The 24235-nt window shown below is 33.8% G+C and overlaps 1 protein-coding gene across 2 annotated transcripts in view; it reads left to right on the top strand.

Moving 5' to 3' along the window:
- The window catches only part of Grik2 (glutamate ionotropic receptor kainate type subunit 2), a 706521-nt gene that overhangs the window by 297029 nt on the left and 385257 nt on the right, over nucleotides 1–24235 (top strand). For both annotated transcript variants that reach the window (XM_052163476.1, XM_052163477.1), the window contains exons 5-6: nucleotides 1941–1994; nucleotides 6059–6232. In XM_052163476.1, coding sequence (XP_052019436.1) covers nucleotides 1941–1994; nucleotides 6059–6232 — 228 coding nt within the window. The remainder of the gene's footprint in view (nucleotides 1–1940; nucleotides 1995–6058; nucleotides 6233–24235) is intronic.

Genomic DNA, 24235 nt, shown 5'->3' with positions numbered 1-24235 from the left:
GTTGGTTGTTATTGTTCTTCCTATAAAGTTGCAAACCCCTTCAGCTTTGCTCTAACTTCTCCACTGGGTCCTTAGACTCAGTCCAATGTTTGGCAGTGTACATCAGCATCTGTATTGGTCCAGCTCTAGCAGAACCTCTCAGGGGACAGCCAAGCAGGCTCCTGTCAGCCAGAATTTCTTGGCATCAGCACTAGTGTCTGGCTTTGGCATCAGCAGATGGGATGGAAGTCCCTAGGTGGGGCAGTCTCTGAATGGCCTTTCCTTCAGTTTCTGCTCTATTCTTTATCTGTGCATTTCCTTTTGACAGGAGGAATTCTGAATTGATATTTTTGAGGTGTGTGGTTAGCCCCATCCCTCAATTGGGGACTGTGCCTATCTACTGGATATGGTCTCTATAGGTTCTCTTTCCCTTTTGTTGTGTATTTTGGCTAATGTCCTCCCTGTTGGGTCCTAGGAAGCTCTTGGGTCCCTGGCATCTGGGACTTTCTAGTGCCTACTCCAAGTTCCCCCTTCCCCACTCATTTAGCCTAGACAGTTTCTCAAATGTGTTTCTCATGTGGTCAAATAACTTTGCTATCACACTGAGAGTCTCCAGTTTGTCTTTTAGTCAGGTATATATCCTACTTTTCTGTCATTGCATATAATAGTTGAGCTTGCCATATAAAATTTTTAGAAATTTAATTATTCAATATGCTTAATTTAACTTCTAATGTACTTTAGGGGTATTAATGGTATTTTTATTTGTGCAACTCATTTCTTTACATTTTGAACTAATGTGTTTAGAAACAAGTATAATATTTCTCTCTACTCAAATGATCCTGCACCTTTCACTGGCAACAAACATTCTCTACTGTAACACTTAATGTAAATGTTTTATAAGAAAAAGTATGCCTTTATTTTGCTTAAGATAAATAGGGGTTATAAAGCTATAGAATTATTATTAATTCAAGAAATAGAAATGGGTATTTTTTCTAAGTTACATTCCCGCTCTTGTTTGATTTTTGCCAATCTATAATTAGATATTATATGTTTTCTAATTTTGAATGATTCATGTTATAAATTATAAATTGTATTCAATTTAATTGATAAATTCCTACATATGTCTGTTAAGCTTTCTTGTTCATTGCACACAAATTCTAGCTGAGAAAGCTACTTAGCAAATGATTTTTGCATAGTTAGTAGTGCGGGGGAGACTATTACTTTCAACTAGGAGCTCTTCCTTCAGCCTACACCTGCATGGATTTTTGGTTCTCTCTGTCAGTTATTATTCATTTCTCTTACTTTCATGAGATGAAAATGACAGGCACATTTCTCATCACTGTAAATTTCAATACAAAAAGTACTTTATCTAAGATCATTGACAGTCAAAAATTGATAAGCATTGTAAAAAAGGGAAAGCAAGATCATTTTTATCCAATCTTTGAACAAAGCTTAAAATACTCTGCTAATTACCCATACTCTTTTAAAATTATGATTTACATTTTCTTAATGTTACCATCATGTCTAAAGCGTGGGGAAAAAGTATTCTTTCACACTGTTCTTTGCAACTCTTTCTTCTAATTGCTCAACTAAGATTATCAAATAAAAGGACAAATCACACCAGATTACTTGTATTCAGTATATTAGAAATTTAAGGAACAAAAATGTTAATTTCAGTTTTAAGGCCATTAAAATGTAATTCTATAAACCTTACAATTGCAAATATTCAAGGAATAACTTTGATGTTCACAATTAGATTAGTTCCCAATTTCTCTAATAACATTTTTTTCTTATTACTGGGTAAAGCTCAGTATTATCCATTTTATATACTGGAGTTAATGACATTAATCATTCATCAAATTGTACTATTTTATCATTGCATATCACACTAAAATAATATATTTCATGTTATGTACACCTTCAATATTAATCATTTTATTTTTTAATTCTTTACTTCTTAGGCATTAGCTATGGGAATGATGACAGAATACTATCACTATATATTTACGACTCTGGTAAGTAATTTATTAAAGCATAAAATTAATACTGTAGAGTTTATTATCATGACTCTTAAAAAGGGTGGAAATTTGTCTTTGAGGGAAAAGTAATATAATGAATAACATATTTTTACTTTGTGCTTTATCTTATTTTGATTCCACCTGGAAGGAATCATGACACAGAACTAATAACTTGGGAGGAAGCTGATGATTTTGAAATGATATCTTTTCAAATATCAATAGAAATATTGTATGTCTGTTTTATGTGACCTCAGAAACTTTCAGAGCATAAAGGATTTGAAAACTACCTTGGTAAAAATTCAGTGTAGTAGGCAACCACAAGGACTCATGCTATTGTCTCTGCTCTTCTTTGTTTTTGTTCTTGTTCTTGTTTCCTGACTAGTTTTATGTTTGTGTTTATGTTTTTGAAAATCGGGCTTTCAAATTGTTCTTTCTGCTGACTAAACATTTTATATGTTTAAGTCACAGACATTTTAGTGTATTAAGTTACTTGCTTTTATTTGCAATTAGCAAATTGCATGTTACCTTTATATTTGTCTCTAAATACTTATGATATTTTATGTATTATGTGTGAAGATCTGTTTGTACTGTTTTACAAATGGTGTTTACCTGGCCTCCCTTTTGTTTCCTCTCTCCCTACTTTGCTCCTCTCCTCCCTCCAGCACTCTTTCTCTCCCTCCTTACCTTACATTTTCCCCTTTTGTTCTATTGAGATCTAGCACAGGATGGCATTGAACTTGCAATTATACCTGTGCCATTGTATTAGGATTATATGTGTATATAATGAGGCCATGCTTACCTTGTATTTCTTTATCTGTGCAATTAACAAGTCTAATTTCTCTTGTAAAGTACAGTGCCATCCTTTTCTCTAATCCTTTTTTCCCTTTTTCAATTTTCAGTGTCTATTCTGCTTTCCTTCTGCCTTTAGATTTTCATAACTTTAATGATCAATTATCAACTTTGCTTAAAAATAATGACAAAATACTTGTGTATAGTATTCATGTTTCCTATAGTCCAATCTAAATATTGTGCTATTAATATTAATTCAAAACATTTATAAATTAATCTATTATTTTCCAAGTCAATTTCCATTTGATTTCATTAAAAACTTAAGGTATAATTATTATTATTAGATAACTCATAAAATTCTATTTCTTTTTTTGTACAGCTTCTACAGAAGTTTTGTTTTCCTATTTTATTGCTGAACAGTTCAGTGTTCTTGCTCATTGTTTAAAATGTTGAACTGTGTTTCCTTGCTATGTGGGTTATTATTAAAATCCAGTTGTTTACTATATCTTTCTCTGATGACAATGATTCCCCCAGGTAGGATTGCACACAAAGACCAAGACTGTCTCTGCTATGTCACTATATCACATCTTCTTGACAAAGTTACCAGTTTAGAAGAAACGTGGTAGTAGGAAGGAGAGGATGGAGAGTTTACATCACCTAATCATACAGTTCTACATAATTCTATTGCAATTTGATTCCACATAATTGTAAAATTTTCAGAAAAATAAAGTTTCATATTTATGAAAAGAATAAAACAATTAATTTTGGATAGTTATAAAACAAACTACTTTACTTCTCTATTTCTTTAATTCTAACTTATATTGCCCATTTTCTTTGGTTTAATTCTCCATTATGAATTCTGTTTTGCAAAAAAAATGATTTCAGGCAATCTCTAGCAAAGAATGATGTTTTATATCTTCTCTCTTGTATTTCTACTCAAATTTTGAATGCCCTTGGCATTATCAAATATCCTAGTCATTTTTAAATGCAGATGTATAAATGGATGACTTTCTTTATTTTACAAAGTACATAGTAAAAACAAATTTAAGAAAAAAAGATAGGATAACCAAGCAAAAGCATATACACTGATTGCATGTAAGCTATCACTGACATGGTGGTTATAGGAAAAGGAGGTTCTCTCTTTTATGTTGTGGTTTGATGAAGAATAGATAGCTGTTTTTAAATATGATTGCAAAAAATGTAGCATTAATTGCAAAAAATGTAGCATAATCTAGCAATAGTAAATTAGATGACATTTAACAAAATTGCTTTATTTGGATTCTTCTAAATCTTAGGAACTTTTAAATCTTCTAGAGGGAAGCAATCTTCTAGAAGGAATGCTATCCCTCCACAATTTCATTTTTGATTAGACTTCATCTTTGAAGGTTTCACAAGCATTTATCATGCATTCTGTTTCTTCTTATCACCACTTTATCTTTTTCCTACCACTATAATGCCCTGCCATCTAGTATGCAGGTCTCTTCTCCCTGTTCATATCTTTCTGTTTTGTTTTGTAATTTCTGAATTTTAATTAGAACCATTTGAGTGACAGTGATTTTACAACTCACAATGGAGCTTAGCCAGCTCACTGTTTGGTACACAACCAAAGGAATCCCTTAAAATCCATCCATAGCCAATGGATCAACAGTATGTCCAGTTCCTTGTTCATGATTGATTGTTGACAGGTGTAGTCTTATGCAGGTCTAGCATAAACAGCTACAGATGCAGAGATAAAGTTTGCAATGACTGTGCCATGCCTTGAACTGAACATTTTCACTATCCTTCATTCTAAATTCAAACTCTATTCTTTTAGCTCGCTCTTTATGTTTACTGAGACTTAGAAGACGTGGTATAAATGTCCTGTTTAGCACCAAACACTCAGCAGTCATTTATGCTAAGTACCTTGAGTATCCAGGAATGTCTGCATTCTGCATTGTGCACTGTCTGGAAGTGCTGAGCCAGCAGTGAGATAGTGTGTGTAGAGGAAGAAAGACTCATAGGTGCACTCTTTAAAGTATCTAGACCAAAGTGATTCTTTTATAACCCACATTAAGAGAGAAAGTTGAGAGAAAGTCAGAGAGTAACTTTCTTTCACACTATTCAATTTCTTTCATCTTAAAATATTCAATATGCTAAACCTCTGGATTTTGTGTACAGTGATATGATTCACATTACAACCAAGATCCCATTTACTGTATGAAATATCATTCACCATAAAAAATACCAAGTGACTTGTTTCTTTTTAACATCAATTTCACTTATCATTTTAACTATTTTTCTTTGGCGTATATTGTCATATGTTAATTATTTGCCTCTTGGGTAAACTATATATCATCTCTTTGGGTATATGATATAAACTGAACACTAAAAGTGTAAAGATTACTTAGCAGTGTAGAATACAACTCAAGACAATGTCAGCTTCTTTCCACTGGATTTTATGCCTGCATCTGGAAGTGAAATCTACAAAGAAGAAATCTACTGCAGTACAAGTAGCAAGCAAGATGTACAGAGGATCAGTGACATTCTTGTGTCTTGGATATTAGACTATCCTCGAAGAGTTAAAAAAAAAAGGTGTTAGAAAGTGGAAAGAAGTTCATATACTATGTGTCCACATAATGGCATGCAACTTCCTTGGTAGCTTTGGTCTTCTGTCTACCAGGAAAATTATGCAGAATAAGGATTTTCATGATGTACAGATTTGAGAGGACAATAGAAAATGTTCATTGTCATGAAACTCCAGATGGGGCATATTAAACAACGTGCAAATTCCCTACAAGCAACAATGTCAGTAATGTTAATTTTTTTCAACCTTTCATGTAGTTATTACTAGTTATACCCTTACTTCATAACTGGCTTCTCCAAGTAAAAACAAGAAGAAGAGCAAAAGAAAACTGGAAAAAAAGAAAACTAAAATGTGACTAAGTGGGTAGGAAGCAGGACCAAGAAAATACCATTGCATAAAATATAAGATCAAACCATCCTTAACAAAAGAAAGATTATAGAAATAGTAAATGTGTATTGCAGAACGGTTTATTATTTTGTTGCTTAAATTATAATGTAATCAATACACTTATGTTCATGTGCAAAGCAAACACATTTGCTTTGTATAAACTTAAGGATAATTGATTTAGATCTACTGATTTGCAATACTTTGCATAGCTTGGGAAACAGTGCTAGAAGTGTCCTAATGAAAATCAGAAGTGACAAGTTCAGAACTGTAAACTTGTTGATAAAAATCTACTTTTGGTGACACAAGACAATTTTTGTTTCAGGACCTCTTTGCTCTTGATGTGGAGCCCTACAGATACAGTGGCGTAAATATGACAGGGTTCAGAATACTAAATACAGAGAATACCCAAGTCTCCTCCATCATCGAAAAGTGGTCTATGGAACGGTTACAGGCACCTCCAAAACCTGACTCAGGTTTGCTGGATGGATTTATGACGGTATGAATAACTATTTAAAAAATCACTTTGAGTGTTTCTAAATACATTGCATACATCTTTAAACCACCTGTATGTAAAGAGGAATTTGATGTTTTGATAGAAAACATATAATATCAGAAGTCCTACTGTAAATATTCCATTAGATTTTTGTGGCCAATGCTCTATAGGAGTTGCGGCTTTTGAGAATGGAGCTCATAATTGAGACAGTTTAAAGTCTAATGCAATCTCTAAGTTTACAGTGCTTTAGACAATTTATTCTCTGAGGGTTAAAAAATGTCTCATGAGCAAAGTTATCATGAGTTCAAACTTTATACAATCACAAAGACAAGGCACAGATGCCAAAAAATTACATACAAGGGTTTAAATATTTAATTCAATAATAACAGTGAATAATAATAAGTAATCTGAAGAAATTCACTTCTACATGGTACACTTTGACGAAGTATGAATACACATTCCAAGAACAATTCTGTGTTTTGAAGAAACTGAGGCCACAAGATTCTTGTCTTTTCTCTTGGGGTCTTACAAACACTCAGAATTCTCTTCACAGGACTCCATTGATGAACAATGTTCTGACATTGCACCCTCTTAATTCCATTCTGAAATCCCCCTTTAACCTCATTCTGACATCCACCCTTACACACATTATGACATTTTCCCCCTTACCCATATTCTGGCATTCCATCCCCCTTACCCATGTTCTGGGGAACCCTTAACCACGTTCTGACATTCTCCCCTGGCCACATTCTGACATTCCCCCAACCACGTTCTAATAAGCAACCAAGTACATTCTGACATCCCTGCTCCTTTGTTTTTAATTTTCTAATTGCCGAATATACAAAGTGTTTTTGGTTTAATATGTTACAGAAAAATTTAATTATCATTTGATATATGTATATTGTATAAGCAATCAATTTATGAACACATGAAAAATATTAAACTAGTGAAAGCATTATTTATTATTATACTCTGCAACCAAAAACAGAGATCCAAACCATACCCATTTCTATTAGTTACATTATTATATTGATCAGAAAAATCTAGAGTATAGCTTGAAAAAAGACACATGTTTATTGTTCTATTATTTTGTAGAAAGTAAGTACATATTTATCTCCAATAAGAATACAAATGTTTTAATGTCCATGAAAATGGAATTGATTCAAATCCCAACAAAAAATTAAATGTAGTTTCTGCCTCAGATGGATGAATGAGTCTATATGGTCTCAAGATTAAGTCATGAACTTGAGTCCTTAACAAAGTAACTTCTCTCTTGCTGCATAGGGCCTTAACTTGGCTCTAGGTGGGCAGACTTGATTTCTGATGATGTGGTTGATATCTCCTTTTGTCCTATAGTTGAAAGTTGACTATGTTTGTGGTAACTCCTACTCTCCCTTCACCCTCTGCTCTTGTCTTTGACGGCCTAGTGCTGAAGGAGCTGAAAAGGGATCTATAATATTCAATAAGTCCATCTTCAATGACAGATGCTTAAACCACACAGGGCTAGCTGAAGGTAGTTCAGAATGTCTTATTAATAAATGTTTTTGAGCTCTTGAACATAAAGTACCTTGAGACAATTTTGATAAATAAAAAGTAAAAAAGTAAAGTGCAAGAAGATCTCTTGGTACTCCCCCATTTTTTTTTTATTTTTTAATAGTTGCTGTTTAAATCTTCTATGTATTTTCATATAATGCTTGTAATATTATTATTGTTCTATTCTTTAGATAAGTTTTAATTTTATTCCTACCGTAGGCTGGTTCATTGTCCATTTTATGGACAATGACATGAGATATGGCTTCCGAGGTGCAAAATAAAAGGTGCTAACACCACTTGTCATAATTTGTTAGTATTTTAACCTATGGGATTAAGTCCATCTATATGATAATGACAATGTATGGAAGCACAAATGGGCATCCATGCACAATTTGTTGCTCTTGTCCAACTGGGATATGGTTTTACACGTGAAGTCTATTAGCATTAGTGTGTATGGGTTGACGTTCTTATTCTAGAGTAGTGAAAATAAGTGCAGTTAATGGATCATCTGTATTATTTTGCAATAGAACAAGGAAGGTTAGATATGCACAGTATGAGTGATAAAGGATGTATCTGAGTATTATCAAAGATGCCAGTTCCAACCATTGGACTGAGAAAAAAGAAGTGTTTGTAATCTGATGGTTACCTGGAACTTGAATTTAGTGGGGCCAATAAGTAATTCTAAAGGAAGGGAAGGATCCACATAATACACAAATGACTCCTTTATTCTGGAATCCAATGGGTTTAGTCCTTCCTTTGTCTTTCAAGATAATCTACAAGGACTATTTGACACTCTCTCCTAGAGTTTTAAATTGGTAGGTTAAGACATAACTAGGTATTCCTAAAGTAGGACATAGCCAATTAATTACTTCTGAAAGTTACATAGTTTTAACTTGTCTTGTTTACTGGAGTTTAATATGTGTACCCAAGTGCCTGCATGCATGTGTGCATGCATGAGAGTGTTTGTGTGTGTGTGCGTGTGTGTGTTAAAAGCTGCTTTACCTACCAGTTGTCTCAAATATTGGACAGAATCTGATTTTTGTACCGTCTTCAGGTATAATAATAAGCCCCTTTTTATACAGCATTTCCTGAGCCATATAATATTTGGATTGTAGCTCTTCATATTTAGAAGCAGCTAGCAGGATATTATCCATATAATGAATATGAGCCTATGTTACATGAGATAGGAAAGGCCTATCTCAAAGACTCTGAAATCTTTTCTACATACTATTGACATACAGTAAGAGAGTTTTCATGCCTTAAAGTAATATAGTCCATTGATAACACTGCTGATGTTCTTAATGATTTGCTGAGGAAAAAGAAAATGTAAAATATAACATATCACTAGGATGAAGATGAATAATATAAAAGTAATCTTTTAATCTCAAACTATTCAAGACTAAATATTAGAAATAGTGGTGAACATATTTAAACCACGCTGTAAGCCTCCCCTTGGCCACATGATGGCATTAATATTCTGTAAGTCAATCAGCAATCTCCATTTACCAGATTTATTTTTAATTACAAAAATCAAGAGAATTCCAGGATGAAAAAGAGAGTCCATATGCCCTTTCTCCAACTTCTCACTGAATAACTGGTGAAGAGTATTTAACTTTTCTTTGAAAGGGGCCATCGAAGTGTCCAGATAGCCTCATTAGATTTTTGGCAATTTTTAAAGGTAGATTTTTTTTCAGTGGCACCTATGAAAATCCAAATTCATGTTTATGGGGATGTAGGTTCAATAATATCTTGCAACATTTTCCCTAATCCTTTCCTTTTTTAATATCCCATTCTTCTCATTAGTCGATGTACTTGTAAAGAATAGGTAGCATTAGAGTTGGGGGATATAGATCTCTGCATCAATTAGTGGTAGAAAGCCCTCTCCCCAAAGATTTATTGGAACATTGATAGCATGAGGCTGTAGGACTGTCATTTTGCCTTCCTACCTATGTATTATAATTTTGTAGCAATATGTTTTCTTAGAGCTCATAGTTTCCAACCCTAATAGGGCTGAACATACCTTCATAGCAGGCCATCTAGCAGGTCATTCTTCTATTGTTATAATAGAGTCATAAGCTCCAGAATCACTTAATCCTGTAAAAAAATTTCCTCTTATTTAAAATCCAATAATGGTTTATTACATTCCTTTAATAAAATATTTAAAACTGCAGCTTTATCTGTGCTAACAAATACTTCCTCATGAAGTATATTTTTGTGAAGTGGCTACATAAAGCAAAAATTATAATTGTGCAATTTTTTATACTGCTTTAAATTGCTAATCAGTGGGTGCAGTAATCATGACTGCCGTTTTTCCTATATAATCTTCATTAATGACTCCTGTATGAACAATTATTTTCATAGATAACCTACTGAGACCCAATAAAAGTCCACTGTTCCAGGCACAATAGGTCTGCAGTATCCTGTGTGTAACTTAAAAAGACATTGAAGATAGGAAATGATGGTATCTTTAGGGCAAGGAATATCAATAGTAGCACTACTTTGAATCAGAGCTTGTAATAAAAGATTAGATTGATTTGTAATCAGAAGGTGGCACAAATGTTATTGTTATTCGATTTAAACTCTCTTATTTTACAGGGCTTGGGGGGGCAATCATTTTCCCAGTTGTTGACTTGTATTGTTATTGTCGCTAGGCAATGAATTGCTAGCCTTATCATATTTAGATTGGAATTCCTTAGCTCAATATTTTCCTGTCTTGAATTTAAGGCATAAGCCAGAATCTCACTGATTCTGAGTATTCATTTGCTATAGGAGTAATTTTCAAAATTTTGTTGTGGCCAGATCAGCCACAATTGAAACATTTTGTTGATATGTACCTTTGAACAGCTGTTTGTTGGTCTCCATATTTCTACAAAATTTTATAAAATCCATAATAATCCTTCAATCCCTCATTTTCCTCTCTCTGTCCCTGCCCCCTCTCTTGGTTTGAATATGTCTTGGCAATTTTCATTGGTATTACCAAAAGCCAGCTGTTTTAATAATTATTATTGAATTTGTTTCCCCCTTTACTTGTTTCTTAGTACCATAGTTGTTGAAATCAGCATTAGTCTTAGAGGGACCTTGGATAATTTTAATATAACTACACTTGAAGTTAGATCCCTTATCAATTTTCATCCAAGTATACATAGCTATATCTTTAACATGCACAAGGGCTATAGGATGTATATTAAGCAACTGATAATCTATTGATACCCATCTACCAGTACCTGTTAACATTTCATGTATGACATTTCCAGGATCACTCCTAGTCTGAGTTTTTGAACTTTTCTATGGGCCACATTTTCACTGAAGAAATTGGGAAGGGCAAAGAACTATATTAGCAATTACAGAAAAATTAAATGGCAAACTTTGTACATTATTACTACAACCCAAAAAAGACTTTCATAATGGTGGTGTATAGGAATCACAAAATGTTATAAAAGACTTTATTATATCCATGTCTAATCTCAATAAATATTTTTATTTTGTTGAAATTTCATTGGAAACACCAAGCTTTTGAGGCTGAAGAGGAATTGGTAAATGAATTATTTTTTCCTGCTGTCCCCTCATTTATCTAGTATATAAAGTTAACATTTTCATAAAAACATTCTGCATTATATTTGTTACCAATTTTCCCACCCCAGGCTTCAGGGTCATCTTATTTAGGCAATGGAAATTACATATCAAAAAGAGACTTCGGTAAGAACGCTGATATGTAATTATGAAGTCATCAATAACTTAGTTGTCAGTGGCACTGTTTTTACTTTTAATTATGACTGAGTAGTGAAAAATCTTTTTTGTATTATTTAACAATTTTAAGGTTTGATCATATCATCCAGTATATTATCATTCAGGGAATCTAGCCATCTCTTCCTTATGATTAATACCATCTATATCTTCCTTCTGTATCTTGATAACCATCCAAAACAATGCCTAGATAACCCAAACTTGAAAAATGTTCTCTTCTCCTTGTTTATAGGCCTTCCAATATTTTTCCAGACTCAATCCCACATTCTTTATCTAAATATTTTTTCTGGAAATCAGGGATTATAATCATAAGAAACTTGCAAGCATTCTAATTTTGATTTTAATGCTGTGCTCCTCCATTAAAAAAGAAGCATTAGATCATCATAAGGCTATGTTTTCCCTGATTTCTGTCCTACTATTTTTATTTACCTCCTTCTACAAGGGTTCCTGCTCTCTTATCTCATAGTTGGGTTCAGGTCCCTGTTAAGGGGCCACTTGTCACTTTTCTAGGGGTGGTGGAAACTAGAAGAATGAAGGTCATATATAAGGCAGAATCACACAGTAGTCAAATATATTCAGTGTCTCAGACAGTTTATTCTCTGAGATCACACAAGGAAAGATCTATGGAGTTCATGCTGTACACAATCATTAGAAGAAGCCACATGTGGGAAAACAATGTTTTTTTTCATATAGGCATATCAATGATAGTTTAAAGTTTAAACACTTAATGGAATAACAGCATCAAAACTTACTCCAAAGTAAACTCATTCCTACATATTATACCTAGCATAAAAAAACATTTCAAGAACAACTCAGTGCTTTGAAGAAACCAAGGTCCAAAGATTCTTTGTCTTGATTTCTTGGAGAATTCTTAAAAGCACTCTGAATTCTCCTCATACACCTTAATTTCAAGATTCTGTTCCAAAATTAAATGACATGTTTACACTCTCATTAACACCAAAATAACACCAAAGGGATAGAGGGATTATTCACTAAGCTTGGGGACATCATTATATTCATTTAGTACCATAGGTAGAACAAAATATTAACCAGATGGGATGCTCATATCAATGTTGCTAATATCCTGCCCTTTGTCTTGATAGTTTTTAATATCATATGTTATATAAGTATTTATATAACAAAAAACTTATCTGAATATCACTCATATAAGATTCATGATTAGTCAATACTCATATATTCATATTCAAATCCTAGAAAAATGTAATATGGTTAAACTTGGAGAGAGTCCAATCTTGTGTAATGTTTTTATTGATACAGATGCTATAATGAATATCTAATACGTCATATTATCATTTAAATTATTTTAATTACAATGTTAAATAATGCATACCACAAAACCAGATAGGCTTTAAAAAGTGTTATTCAATTTCTTTTATGTACTCTATCAAAAATACTGTTCTTTCACTGAGTAAACAGCAGAAAATATATGAAGATATTTGTACTTAATTTTCTTTCTATTGTCTTTTATAAATTGATGAATATGTTGACATCACACAGGTTAGTTAAAATCTTTGTCATTTTTTTTTCTCAGCAGCCAAATACGGCTCTGATTTTCTGTAGGCTCTGGAAGATTTTTGCCAAACATTCATGAGTTATGAATACTTCATATATTCTAATTAAATGGTTTTATAGATGAAATTATTGCTACAATTTTAAAAAAATATTCAATACTTGGTTACAACTACATATCGCATGTCATTAACAATAGCTTTTTATGAATATAAAACTGAAAATAAAATTTATAAACACACTACATAATTATAACTACAATATAATTTTCTATTATGAACATATAAATTGCTAGGTGCATTTTCTGGGGCCATATCAGGCAGTCTTCTGCTGTATATGTATCAGGGGCTTCATATCAGCTGGTGTATGCAGCCTGGTTGGTGACTCAGTGTCTTAAGAGATCTCAGGGTCCAGGTCAGTTGAGACTGCTGGTCTTCCCATGAGGCTGCATTGTAAAACAGATATCAACATTTATGTTCAAAAACTACTTTTGAATTATTTTAGTAAAGTTGATTAATATACTTTCCTACAGTCGTAGCATTATTTCATACTGAGAATTATGCTTGTAGTTCCAGGATTAGGAAATCAATTTCTACATAGCAATCAAGACATTATCCAAGGTTATCAGATAATGCCTATACCATTTGGTACCTGAAATGAGTGGTATAATGACTTGTAGTAACTTGTGTGAATGATTATTAAACAGATAAATGAAGGAGAATGTGTATTGACTTCTCTTCTGGAGAGGCAGAGTTGCTTGGAAGACCTGATTTTCTAGAACATGAGAAGTAAGTGTTGGGAAGAACATATGCTTATATTCTCTCCATACCTGAAGTCTCTTCTCATACTGTCTGATCTTTTGAATTTGCAAGTGGCTCTCTGGGAGGGATTACAGGGTAGAACCGAAATGGTTTCCTGAGAAAATATCAGATTTATTGAAAATTTTAGGAATTATATCAGGAAGTTGAATTTGAAAAAAATGTTTGTGTAACAAATATTTCCTTGATAAAGTCCTGAGGTACTTTTCAAGTGGCATATTAAATTAGGAGAATGTAAAAAATTATTCTGTGTAATTCATAATTACCTCTTCATCCACGTGTTTGAGTCTTCCATAACTGTCAGGATTGATGAGGGTTATAAGGAAAGCATTGTTTCACCATAGAATATTTTGAAAGTAGGCATAAGGTTTATGATCTCAAGGTTGATACAGGCTGTTTTTTTCATAATCTTCGTGTTGTAAAATTGATAAATATATAAATACACAAAGTATTATTATAATATGAGAAAACATACAAATTTGGGTATGTGGGGGATCAAATTCAGTTTCTCGTGATTACTAGGTAAGTATTATATCTGTGCCCAAAAGATTTTTATTATGAAAAAATAGTTATTCATCTAAAACCCATTTGATGTTTATAAAAATATTTCTGGGTTAGATATTGATTAAAATCAGTATATTGTTGCCTTGTACTAATAATTTTTTCTCAAGCATCTTTTTATAGTAAGTCATTATACATGTAGGAGAGGAAAGCAGTATTCAATTTCCTCCATAATGAATAGAGCCAGGAAATTAAGATGACATGAATCAGAAAAGGAAAAGAATTACAGCCTGGCAGTATGGCATTGGCAACCCTCTCTCATGAGATCACAGTGTTTATGTGTTTCTTTTTCTCCCCCTTTCTCCCATGATTCCATGAAAATAGAATTATCAGCAAAGTTCTTAGTTCTTGAAACAAGGCCTGTCATTATCAGTATCATAGTCATTTGCCACCTCGTAAGATCATAATGTCAGAGTTCTACATTCTTTATGTCAGAACTATAAAAGGAAACGATAAATTGGATTCATACATTTTTCTTCTGGATGAGTTAGCATCTTAATTGTCATCTTAGGATAACTACTATTTATCTAAATGACTATTGGAACCAAGACCACTTCTGCAGTTTAGCTTTCTTCTGATATAAGCACTGGTTATATCATTGATAGGTATGACCACATAATAGAATCTAGGAAGCTGTCAGATTCCTAGATATGAGCTCCAATGTCGGTACTCTGTGTTTCTTTATTTGTTGAAGGATCTCATTTGTTTTTGCTTCTGCAGTTGTGGAAGTTGCTCCCTGCAAAATCATCATGCTCCTTCAGTGTATAATTAGCTCTCATTTCCCTCAGTGTTCTTCATGGATACTTTCTGCAATCAATGAAAAATTACCCTTGATTGAAAATTCACTTTGAGCAGTTACAATAGATTTCAAGCACATTTGATTTATTATAGTTTTATTATTATTTATTTCTTGTATTTATAATAATTTCATTAAATAGAACTAAATCCAGTTGAAACACTTGGATTAAAGTTTGAATAATCTAGGTGCAATTTAATTAACCTGCCAGGTAATCCTAGTTTGCAACAAATACTAGGGAGAATGTGACCTATGGCTCACTCAATGATATAATAATTATCAACTGGATACTTTTCTTCCCAAACTTAATAGAAATATCAAAACAGACTCCTGCATTATAATAAATTTCAGATGATCTAGATACCTTTCTTTTGAATTAGTTGAATTCTCCAGATACTTTGTAAATATGATCCTTCTTTTATGCACTTTACATATGATTAGCTGTGCAATCATTTTGAATATGTTTTGTTTTTCTTTTCTTTCTGAATGCATCGTATTGTCATTTGTCTGAATAGTTAGAATAAAGAAAATTCTCTGCTTTGATCATTAAGAGACATAAATAGCCTGCAGTAGCCTGATGTGCTATCAACTTGACACACAAACTAGAGTCAGTTGAAAGGAGGGAACATCAATGTGAAAAATGTAACTCTACTGTTTCTGTTTGTTTTCATATTCTTTGCCAACACATTAAGGGTTTTACTTTGGGGGTACAAAAACTAGATAGTGTCACCTGTGAGGTTCATGTATTTAGCTCCTTTGGTGCAGAGACATCTGTGAATTGTTCACCAGAGTGGTGAATTTGAGTTCAAATTCAAATGGATTCTAAAAATCATTTCTTTAGCATCAAGCCAAAACATTTTTGATAGGTTATTCCACCGTTGGTGAAATAAGCCAGATTAAGACAGATTATTGTATATTAAAGACAGGTTTAGGGGGAAGCTGTTTTGGGGTGAGTTCACTGGCTCTACGAATTGGGGTTAGGGGAGTTGCCATGGAGAGTGAAAGGGAGAAAGGACATATAAGCAGGTAAGGAAAGAAAGAAAGAACCCGTGCAGAAAGAAAGAAGAGACTAAGAGAGAGAGAGAGAGAGAGAGAGAGAGAGAGAGAGAGAGAGAGAGAGAGAGAGAGAGGCATGGATTACATAGGGAAAAGGCTCTCTGGGGGGAGGAAAGCCCACCCTCTGCATTGGAAATTTTAGGGTTGGTGGTGCCAAGGTATGACTGGAAAGGACTGAAGGATGCTGGGAGCACCTGGAGGCCAGGGCTGGTTTTATATATAAAATATGCACTTCGGTCCCTTGTCCCAGGATCTGAACCCAAATAATTTATAAATTCTTTTATTATTTAATTGTCTTAAGTTAAAGATAAGCATTTCCTCTATATGACTCACAGCATGAAATTAACTGCACAAGGGCCATTCAGTCAGCACACTGTGTCGAAGTACTAATAGAAGAGACAACACAAAAATGTAGTACATGAGAAGACAACCTGATTTTCCCCTGGAACTGCTAACTTCCCTTGCTTATGCCTACTCATTTAAATTAGATGAAGCTGCTTTCTTCAATGTAATAGGAACTAAGTTTAAAAATCCCAATTAAACAAAGACGGTTCACAAAGACTTTCTGTGACTATTTTATAATCAACAAAGGCTTTTTGAAAAACCTAATTTCACATGCACGATCCCCCCAAAATAATTGTTTAAAAGTGACAAAATAATAATTTAATTTTACTTTTATAAAACAATTTTATATTGCTGGGAAGATAATGTTAGTATGAATGTGCAATGTCAAAACTTGAAATAGTAGAAGACCACATCTCCTATCTTTCTTGGCACATTTTAACTCTGATTTTTGACAGTCTCACAATTTTCTGTTTCTTTTACCTGATCCCCTTCTTTCAACAATTTATTTTATATAAATTTATTGTCTTCTATGGTATTAAAAACGATCAACAATCAAGGTTAACAAAAATATTACAATAAATTTAATATATAATTAATTGGTTTTTGTTTGGAATTGCTTAGGAAAAATAGCCTATATTCTACAAAATACGATAAAGGGCCCTATCAGGCAATAGCAAAGCCGTGGACCTGAAAAGTGGGAATAAGGAGCCATGCAACAGAAAACAAGCAAAATCCTTTATTAGTTAATCTTTGGTGTCTTAAGGTTTCTGTTTCTTCCATGAAAGACCATGATTGACAGAGCAAGGTGGGGAGAAAGGGTATATTTGGCTTTTACTTCTACATCACTGACAATCATCAAGGGGACTCACGACAGGAAATCAAACAGGATAGGAACCTGAATTCAGGGGTTGATGCAGAGGCCAAGGAAGGGTGCTACTTATAGGCTTGTTCCCTATAGCTTGCTCAGCTTGCTTTCAAAAGTGGACTATCTGCCCAGTGATGATAACACCTACAATGGGCTGGATCATTCCCCATTAATTACTAATTAGACAGAAAGTGTCATCCTGAGCGAGGCAACCCAATCACAAAAGATCACACATGGTATGCACTCACTAATAAGTGAAAGTTAGCCCAAAAGCTCAAAATAAACAAGTTACAATTCACAGAGCACAGGAAGCTCAAGAAGGAGAACTTAAGTAAGGGTGCTTTGGTTCCTTTAAGAAAGGGAAGAAAATACTCACAGGAGCAATAAGGGAGACAATGTGTAGAGCAGGGGCTGAAGGCCACCCAGAGATTGCCCTACCTGAGGATTCATCCTATAAACAGTCAATAAGCCCCGACACTATTAAGGACGACAAGAAGTGTATACCAAAAGGAGCATGCAATAATTGTCTCCAGAGGGGCCCTGCTAGAGACTTACAAATATAGAGGCAGATGCTAGCAACCAACTATTGGACTGGACATGGGGTCCCCAATGAAGGGGCTGGAGGGTGGTCCAGAAGAGCTGAAGGGGCTTACAGCCCCATGGGAAGAACAATGATTTAGGCCACCCAGACACCCCAAGACTCCCAGGGACTGAACCATCAACCAAGGGTCACACATGGTTCCAGCCAAAAATGTGGCAGAGGAAGGTCTTTTTCGGCATCAGTGGGAAGAATGGTCCTTGGTCAGGTAAAGGCTCAACAGAGGCCCCAACAAAGGGAAACCATGGGGATGAGGGGGGAGTGTGCCCTGTAGAGGGGCACATACATGAAGGCAGGGGGAGGGAGGAGGAGTTGTGGGCCTTTGGGAGGGGGAAATTGGGAAAGGTTTTACTATGGAAATGGAAATGAAGATGATATTCGATTAAAAAAATGTCTTTCAGCCAGATCTTATGGAGGCAATCTCTCATTTGAGGTTTCATCTGTTCAACTAACTCTAGTTTGTGTGTCAAGTTGACATAAGACTAGCCAGCACATCAGGTTACTTCAGACTACTTATGTATAATCAAAGCAGAGAATTGTCTTTATTCTAATTATTCAGACAGATTATAATGTGATACATTCAGAAAGCAAATCTGAAATGAAACACAAACAAATGAAATAATAGAAAACAACCAACTATTTCTGTGATTATATCTAACTTCTTAAATGTTGGGAACAATCATGTAGAGATTTGGGATAGCCTATGCACTGAGGCCTATTATATCTCATTTCAAATTTTGACCAGAAACTTTACCAAAGAAAAATTTGTTCCATGTATTTTCTAACTTCTTAGGTTTATGTTAGAAAGAAATAATGTTTTGAAGACTTATTATAATACATTTTGTAACTGTTGATTTTATTCTTGTCATCATGACAAGAAAAAGACCATGAAGTCAGCAGTACAGTCAAACATGACAGAAAATTTATACAAGATATTTTATAGTATCTAATGAAGTGATAAACACAGCCTTCCTTCATTATCCATATAGAAGATTGATTTACTGACATGAAATATGTAGCATGAAGAATAGAACAGCAATATATCTTCATGTTACAATCTATTGATTTCTCCGATGGACCAAACTTCAAGTTAAATCAGATAATGAAAAACTGAGATGACCCGAAAACTACATGTGCCATTAATATTTATTATTACATCTAATTGCCTTTGTTCAGTGGCAGATTAGATCATCAGAATTTATCTAATGTTGAGAAAAGATGACACATTTACATTGTTCTTTATGTAAAAATATATAATGGTTGCAATAATTCCCTGTTAAAATGGCCACTTTGCTTATTTAGGGACAAAAATATTTTCAAAATATAGTTGTAGATTATATAATCTAGAATGGAAAAGGTAAACAGATCCTACTTACAGTTTTGTCTAGCATCTTTGATTGCTGTTTTTCATTTTCTTTCTTTTTTTTCTACTTAACATAACAAGGGAAAAGAAAAGCACTGTTTTTTTTTTTTTTTCCTCTCCATTTTGGATCCTAGTCTGGGAACTTTTTGGTCAACTGGTAAAGAAAAACTAATAAGAAAAGTAGTTTATCCATGAGCACAGTACACATACAATGCTTAGAACTCGGAGATGAATAGCTCAAAGGATAGTAGACTGGTAGCTTGTACAAAAATAACAGGACAATAAAAATTTGATCTTACAGAATGTGAGCATGGGGTAGCAATTTATAAGTAGCCAAATGTATGGGAAACTTCTGAAAGACAAGAGGAAGTTACTAAATTTGTTATATAGATTCTTCTTTGTGTCATATAGTTATATATAGTATTTTTCATCGTCCTTCCAATAATTCTTAAAAATCAGGAGGAGAGGATAATTCCATGTAGGAGTACTATTTCCAAATTTCATTTTGCTGTTACTTTAGACAATTTAATGTTTTGAAACTCATTTGTCAAATAGAAGTTATATACTTTGTGCTTGTCCTAAAATAAATAAGTAAGTAAATAAGTAAATAAATAAATAAATAAATAAATATCTAACATGTGAATTGTTAGAAAAATCACTTAGTGTTCTGCAATTATTTTGGTATGGGTTATTTTTATCCAGCATTTACCTATGTATAAATTCTGACACAATACACTATAGTCATCAATCTGTTATTTTCTTCTAATGTGCAATAACACTGCAGTGTCTGTGTCTATGTGTTTTACTGGATTAATTAACAGAGAATTCTTATCGAGAATTCAAACATAGTGTGCATTGGATTTAGTCTTGTACTTCCAAATCCAACTATAACAATTTAAAGTTATTTATTCACACAATAACACTCTGTAACAGTTAATTCAGTTTAAATACAACTTTGTGAAGAAGGTATGTGACATTTCTTTTTTTAAATGTCTAGTCACTTCTTATTGAACACTAGATTAAAGCATAGTTTCACTTATATTTTCTAAACCTGTTGTATGACTATAAATATATCACACACCTATCTTAGCGTAAGAGCTCTGTGATCAGAATCTGGCCATAAAAAACAAAGTCTGCAATTACATTCTCTCTAAATTTCCATTAACTTTTTAGTATTGCAGAGCCTCAGTCTCTTCATCTGTTCAATGGAAATGTAATGACTGGATCATATTGTAAATCTACATCCTGAATATGTCATATTTTTACAACTCACAGGTAGTATCTGGCACCTAGTGACTTCTCTATAAAAGGCATCCATTTATTACAAGCCAAATGCTGTGCCTGTTCATCAGTGTTCTGTTTCTGCTCAGAGTAAACATCATTATTCTCAGAGTCTTGATACTATATTTGTACACTATTGCAAATGAATATAAATAAAATGCATAGGTTATAAGAAGAGCATACTTAGTTAGTAGCTTTAATGCTTTAGTAATAAGTGAATAAGTAAGAATGAATGATAAATGGAATCTGGGAAGCCTAATTTTTAAAAGGATAGTTTCTGCATTTTTGTGATATAAAGTATTAGGACATGTGGAAGGTTCTATTTTGATGCTCTAATTTCCAAACTGCTCAGACCAGTACTCTTTAAATCCACATTAATAAATCAAAAGAGTATTTCAGACAAAATGAAATGAGGAGTTTCAGGTGAATTTGCCTAAGGGATATTAGGAATTCTTTTGCTTTATTATTCAGAGAGGAAATATTATGTTGATCTTTCATTTGCCTTTCCAAAAGAACTCATAAATATTTTATTCATTAATCTTTGGAATACCCTGTGACCAAATTGAACCAGAAGAGAAAAGTTAAGTTATTAAACAGCCTAGATGCTGAAATGCTACCAAGTCAATCCTTTATAAAAATTTTTGGTGTAGTTTTTATTTGCTTATTCTGTAAATAATTATATAAAATATATGCTAGCAGATTATGTGGAGAATAAGACTAGCTCATAAATATATCATATACATACACATAACTGAATAGCTAACAGCTTAGTAACAAAATTAATAGATTAGCTGCAGTCAATTGAAAAATATAATAATGAATATATATATATATATATATAAAATCATAGTGTATTTATGACTCTACTATTTTTCTTTTTTTTATTCAATATATTCTTTATTTACATTTCAAGTGATTTTCCCTTTTCTGGATCCCCCCTCCCCAAAAGTCCCATAAGCCCTCTTCTCTCCCCTTGTTCCCCAATCCACCCCTTCCCACTTCCCTGTCCTGGTATTTCCCTACACTGCTGCACTGAGCCTTTCCAGGACCAGGGGCCACTCCTTCCTTCTTCTTGGGCATCATTTGATATATGGATTTTGTCTTGGGTATTCCAAACTTCTAGGATAATATCCATTTATCAGTGAGTGCATACCAAGAGTGTTCTTTGAGACTGGGTTACCTCACTTAGGATGATGTTCTCTAGTTCCATCCATTTGTCTAAGAATTTCATGAATTCATTCTTTCTAATAGCTGAATAGAACTCCATTGTGTATATAAACTACATCTTCTGTATCCATTCCTCTGTTGAGGGACATCTGGGTTCTTCCTAGCTTCTGGCTATTATAAATAGGGCTGCTATAAACATAGTGGAGCATGTAACCTTATTACATGCTGGGGAATCCTCTGGGTATATGCCCAGGAGTGGTATAGCGGGGACCTCCCGAAGTATCATTCCAAGTTTTCTGAGGAACCTCCAGGCTGATTTCCAGAGTGGTAGTACCAGCTTGCAGCCCCACCAGCAGTGGAGGAGTGTTCCACTTTCTCCACATCCTCGACACCACCTGTATCTCCTGAGTTTCTGATCTTAGACATTATGACTGGTGTGAGGTGAAATCTCAGGGTTGTTTTGATTTGCATTTCCCTGATGACTAAGGATGTTGTACATTTCTTTAGGTGCTTCTCAGCCATTTGATATTCCTCAGGCTAAAATTCTTTGTTTAGCTCTGTACCTCATTTTTAAGGGGGATATTTGGCTCTCTGGAGTCTACCTTCTTGAGTTCTTTGTATATCTTGAATACTAGCCCTCTTTTGGATGTAGTGTTGGTAAATACCTATTCCCAATTTGTTAGTTGCCATTTTGTCCTTTTGATAATATCCTTTGCCTTACAGAAACTTTGTAGTTTTATGAGGTCCCATTTGTCAATTCTTGATCTTAGAGCATAAACTATTGGTGTTCTGTTGAGGATATTTTCCCTTGTGCCGATATCCTCAAGGGTCTTCCCCAGTTTCTTTTCTATTAGTTTCAGTGTGTCTGGTTTTATGTGGAGGTTCTTGATCCACTTGGAGTTGAGCTTAGTACAAGGAGATAAGAATGGAACAATTTGCATTCTTTTGCATGCTGACCTCCAGTTGAACCAGCACCATTTTTTGAAAAGGCTATTTTTTTTCCACTGGATGGTGTAGCTCCTTTATCAAAGATCAAGTGACCATAATTCTGTGGGTTCATTTCCAGGTCTTCAATTCTATTCCATTGATCTACTTGCCTGACACTGTACCAATAACATGTAGTTTTTAATACAATTGCTCTGTAGTACTGCTTGAGGTCAGGGATACTGATTCCCCCAGAAGTTCTCTTACAGTTGAGGATAGTTTTAGCTATCCTGGAGTTTTGTTATTCCAGATGAATTTGAGAATTGCTCTTTCTAATTCTATAAAGAATTGAGTTGGGATTTTGATGGTGATTACATTGAATCTGTAGATTTCAAAAGCCTACCAAAAAAAGCCTATACTCAACAAAACTGGAAAATCTGGATGAAATGGACAATTTCCGAGAGAGATACCAAGTACCAAAATTTAATCATGATCAGATAGAACATCTAAATGGTCCTATAACCCCTAAAGAAATAGAAGTGGTCATTGACAGTCTCCCAAACAAAAAAGCACAGGACCAGATGGCTTTAGAGCAGAATTCTATCAAACATCCAAAGGAGACTCTTCAAACTATTCCACAAAATACAAACAGAAGGAACAGTACTGAACTCATTCTATGAAGCCACAATTAGACTGATACCAAAACCACACAAAGATCCAACAAAAAGAGAACCTTAGACAAATTTCCCTTATGAATATGGATGCAAAAATACTCAATAAAATTCTTGCCAACTGAATCCAAGAACACATCAAAATGATCATTCACCATGATCAAGTAGGCTTCATCCCAGGGATGCAGGGATGGTTCAATATACAGAATCCATCAATGTTACCCACTACATAAAAAAAAAAAACTCAAAGAAAAAAACCACATGGTCATTTCATTAGATGCTGAAAAAGCATTTGATAAAATCCAGCATCCTTTCATGTTAAAGGTCTTGGAAAGAACAGGAACTCAAGGCCCATACTTGAACATAATAAAAGCAATATACAGTAAATCAGTAGCCAACATCAAACTAAATAGAGAGAACCCTGAAGCAATCCAACTAAAATCAGGGATTAGACAAGGTTGCTCTCTTTCTCCATATTTATTTAATATAGTACTTGAAATTCTAGCCAGAGCAATTAGACAACAAAAGGAGGTCAAAGAGATACAAATTGGAAAGGAAGAAGTAAAACTATCACTATTTGGAGATGATATGATAGTATACATAAGTGACCCAAAAAACTCCACCAGAAAACTCCTACAGCTGATAAACAACTTCAGCAAGTGGCTGGATATAAAATTAACTCAAGCAAATCAGTAACCTTTGTATACTCAGGATAAAGAGGCTGAGAAAGAAATTAGAGAAACGACACCTTTCA

This window comes from Apodemus sylvaticus, chromosome 19 (genome assembly GCF_947179515.1).
Source record: "Apodemus sylvaticus chromosome 19, mApoSyl1.1, whole genome shotgun sequence".
In the NCBI taxonomy this organism is placed as follows: Eukaryota; Metazoa; Chordata; class Mammalia; order Rodentia; family Muridae; genus Apodemus; species Apodemus sylvaticus.
Note: the sequence above shows the minus strand (reverse complement) of the source record. Positions and strands in the feature narration are given on the sequence as shown.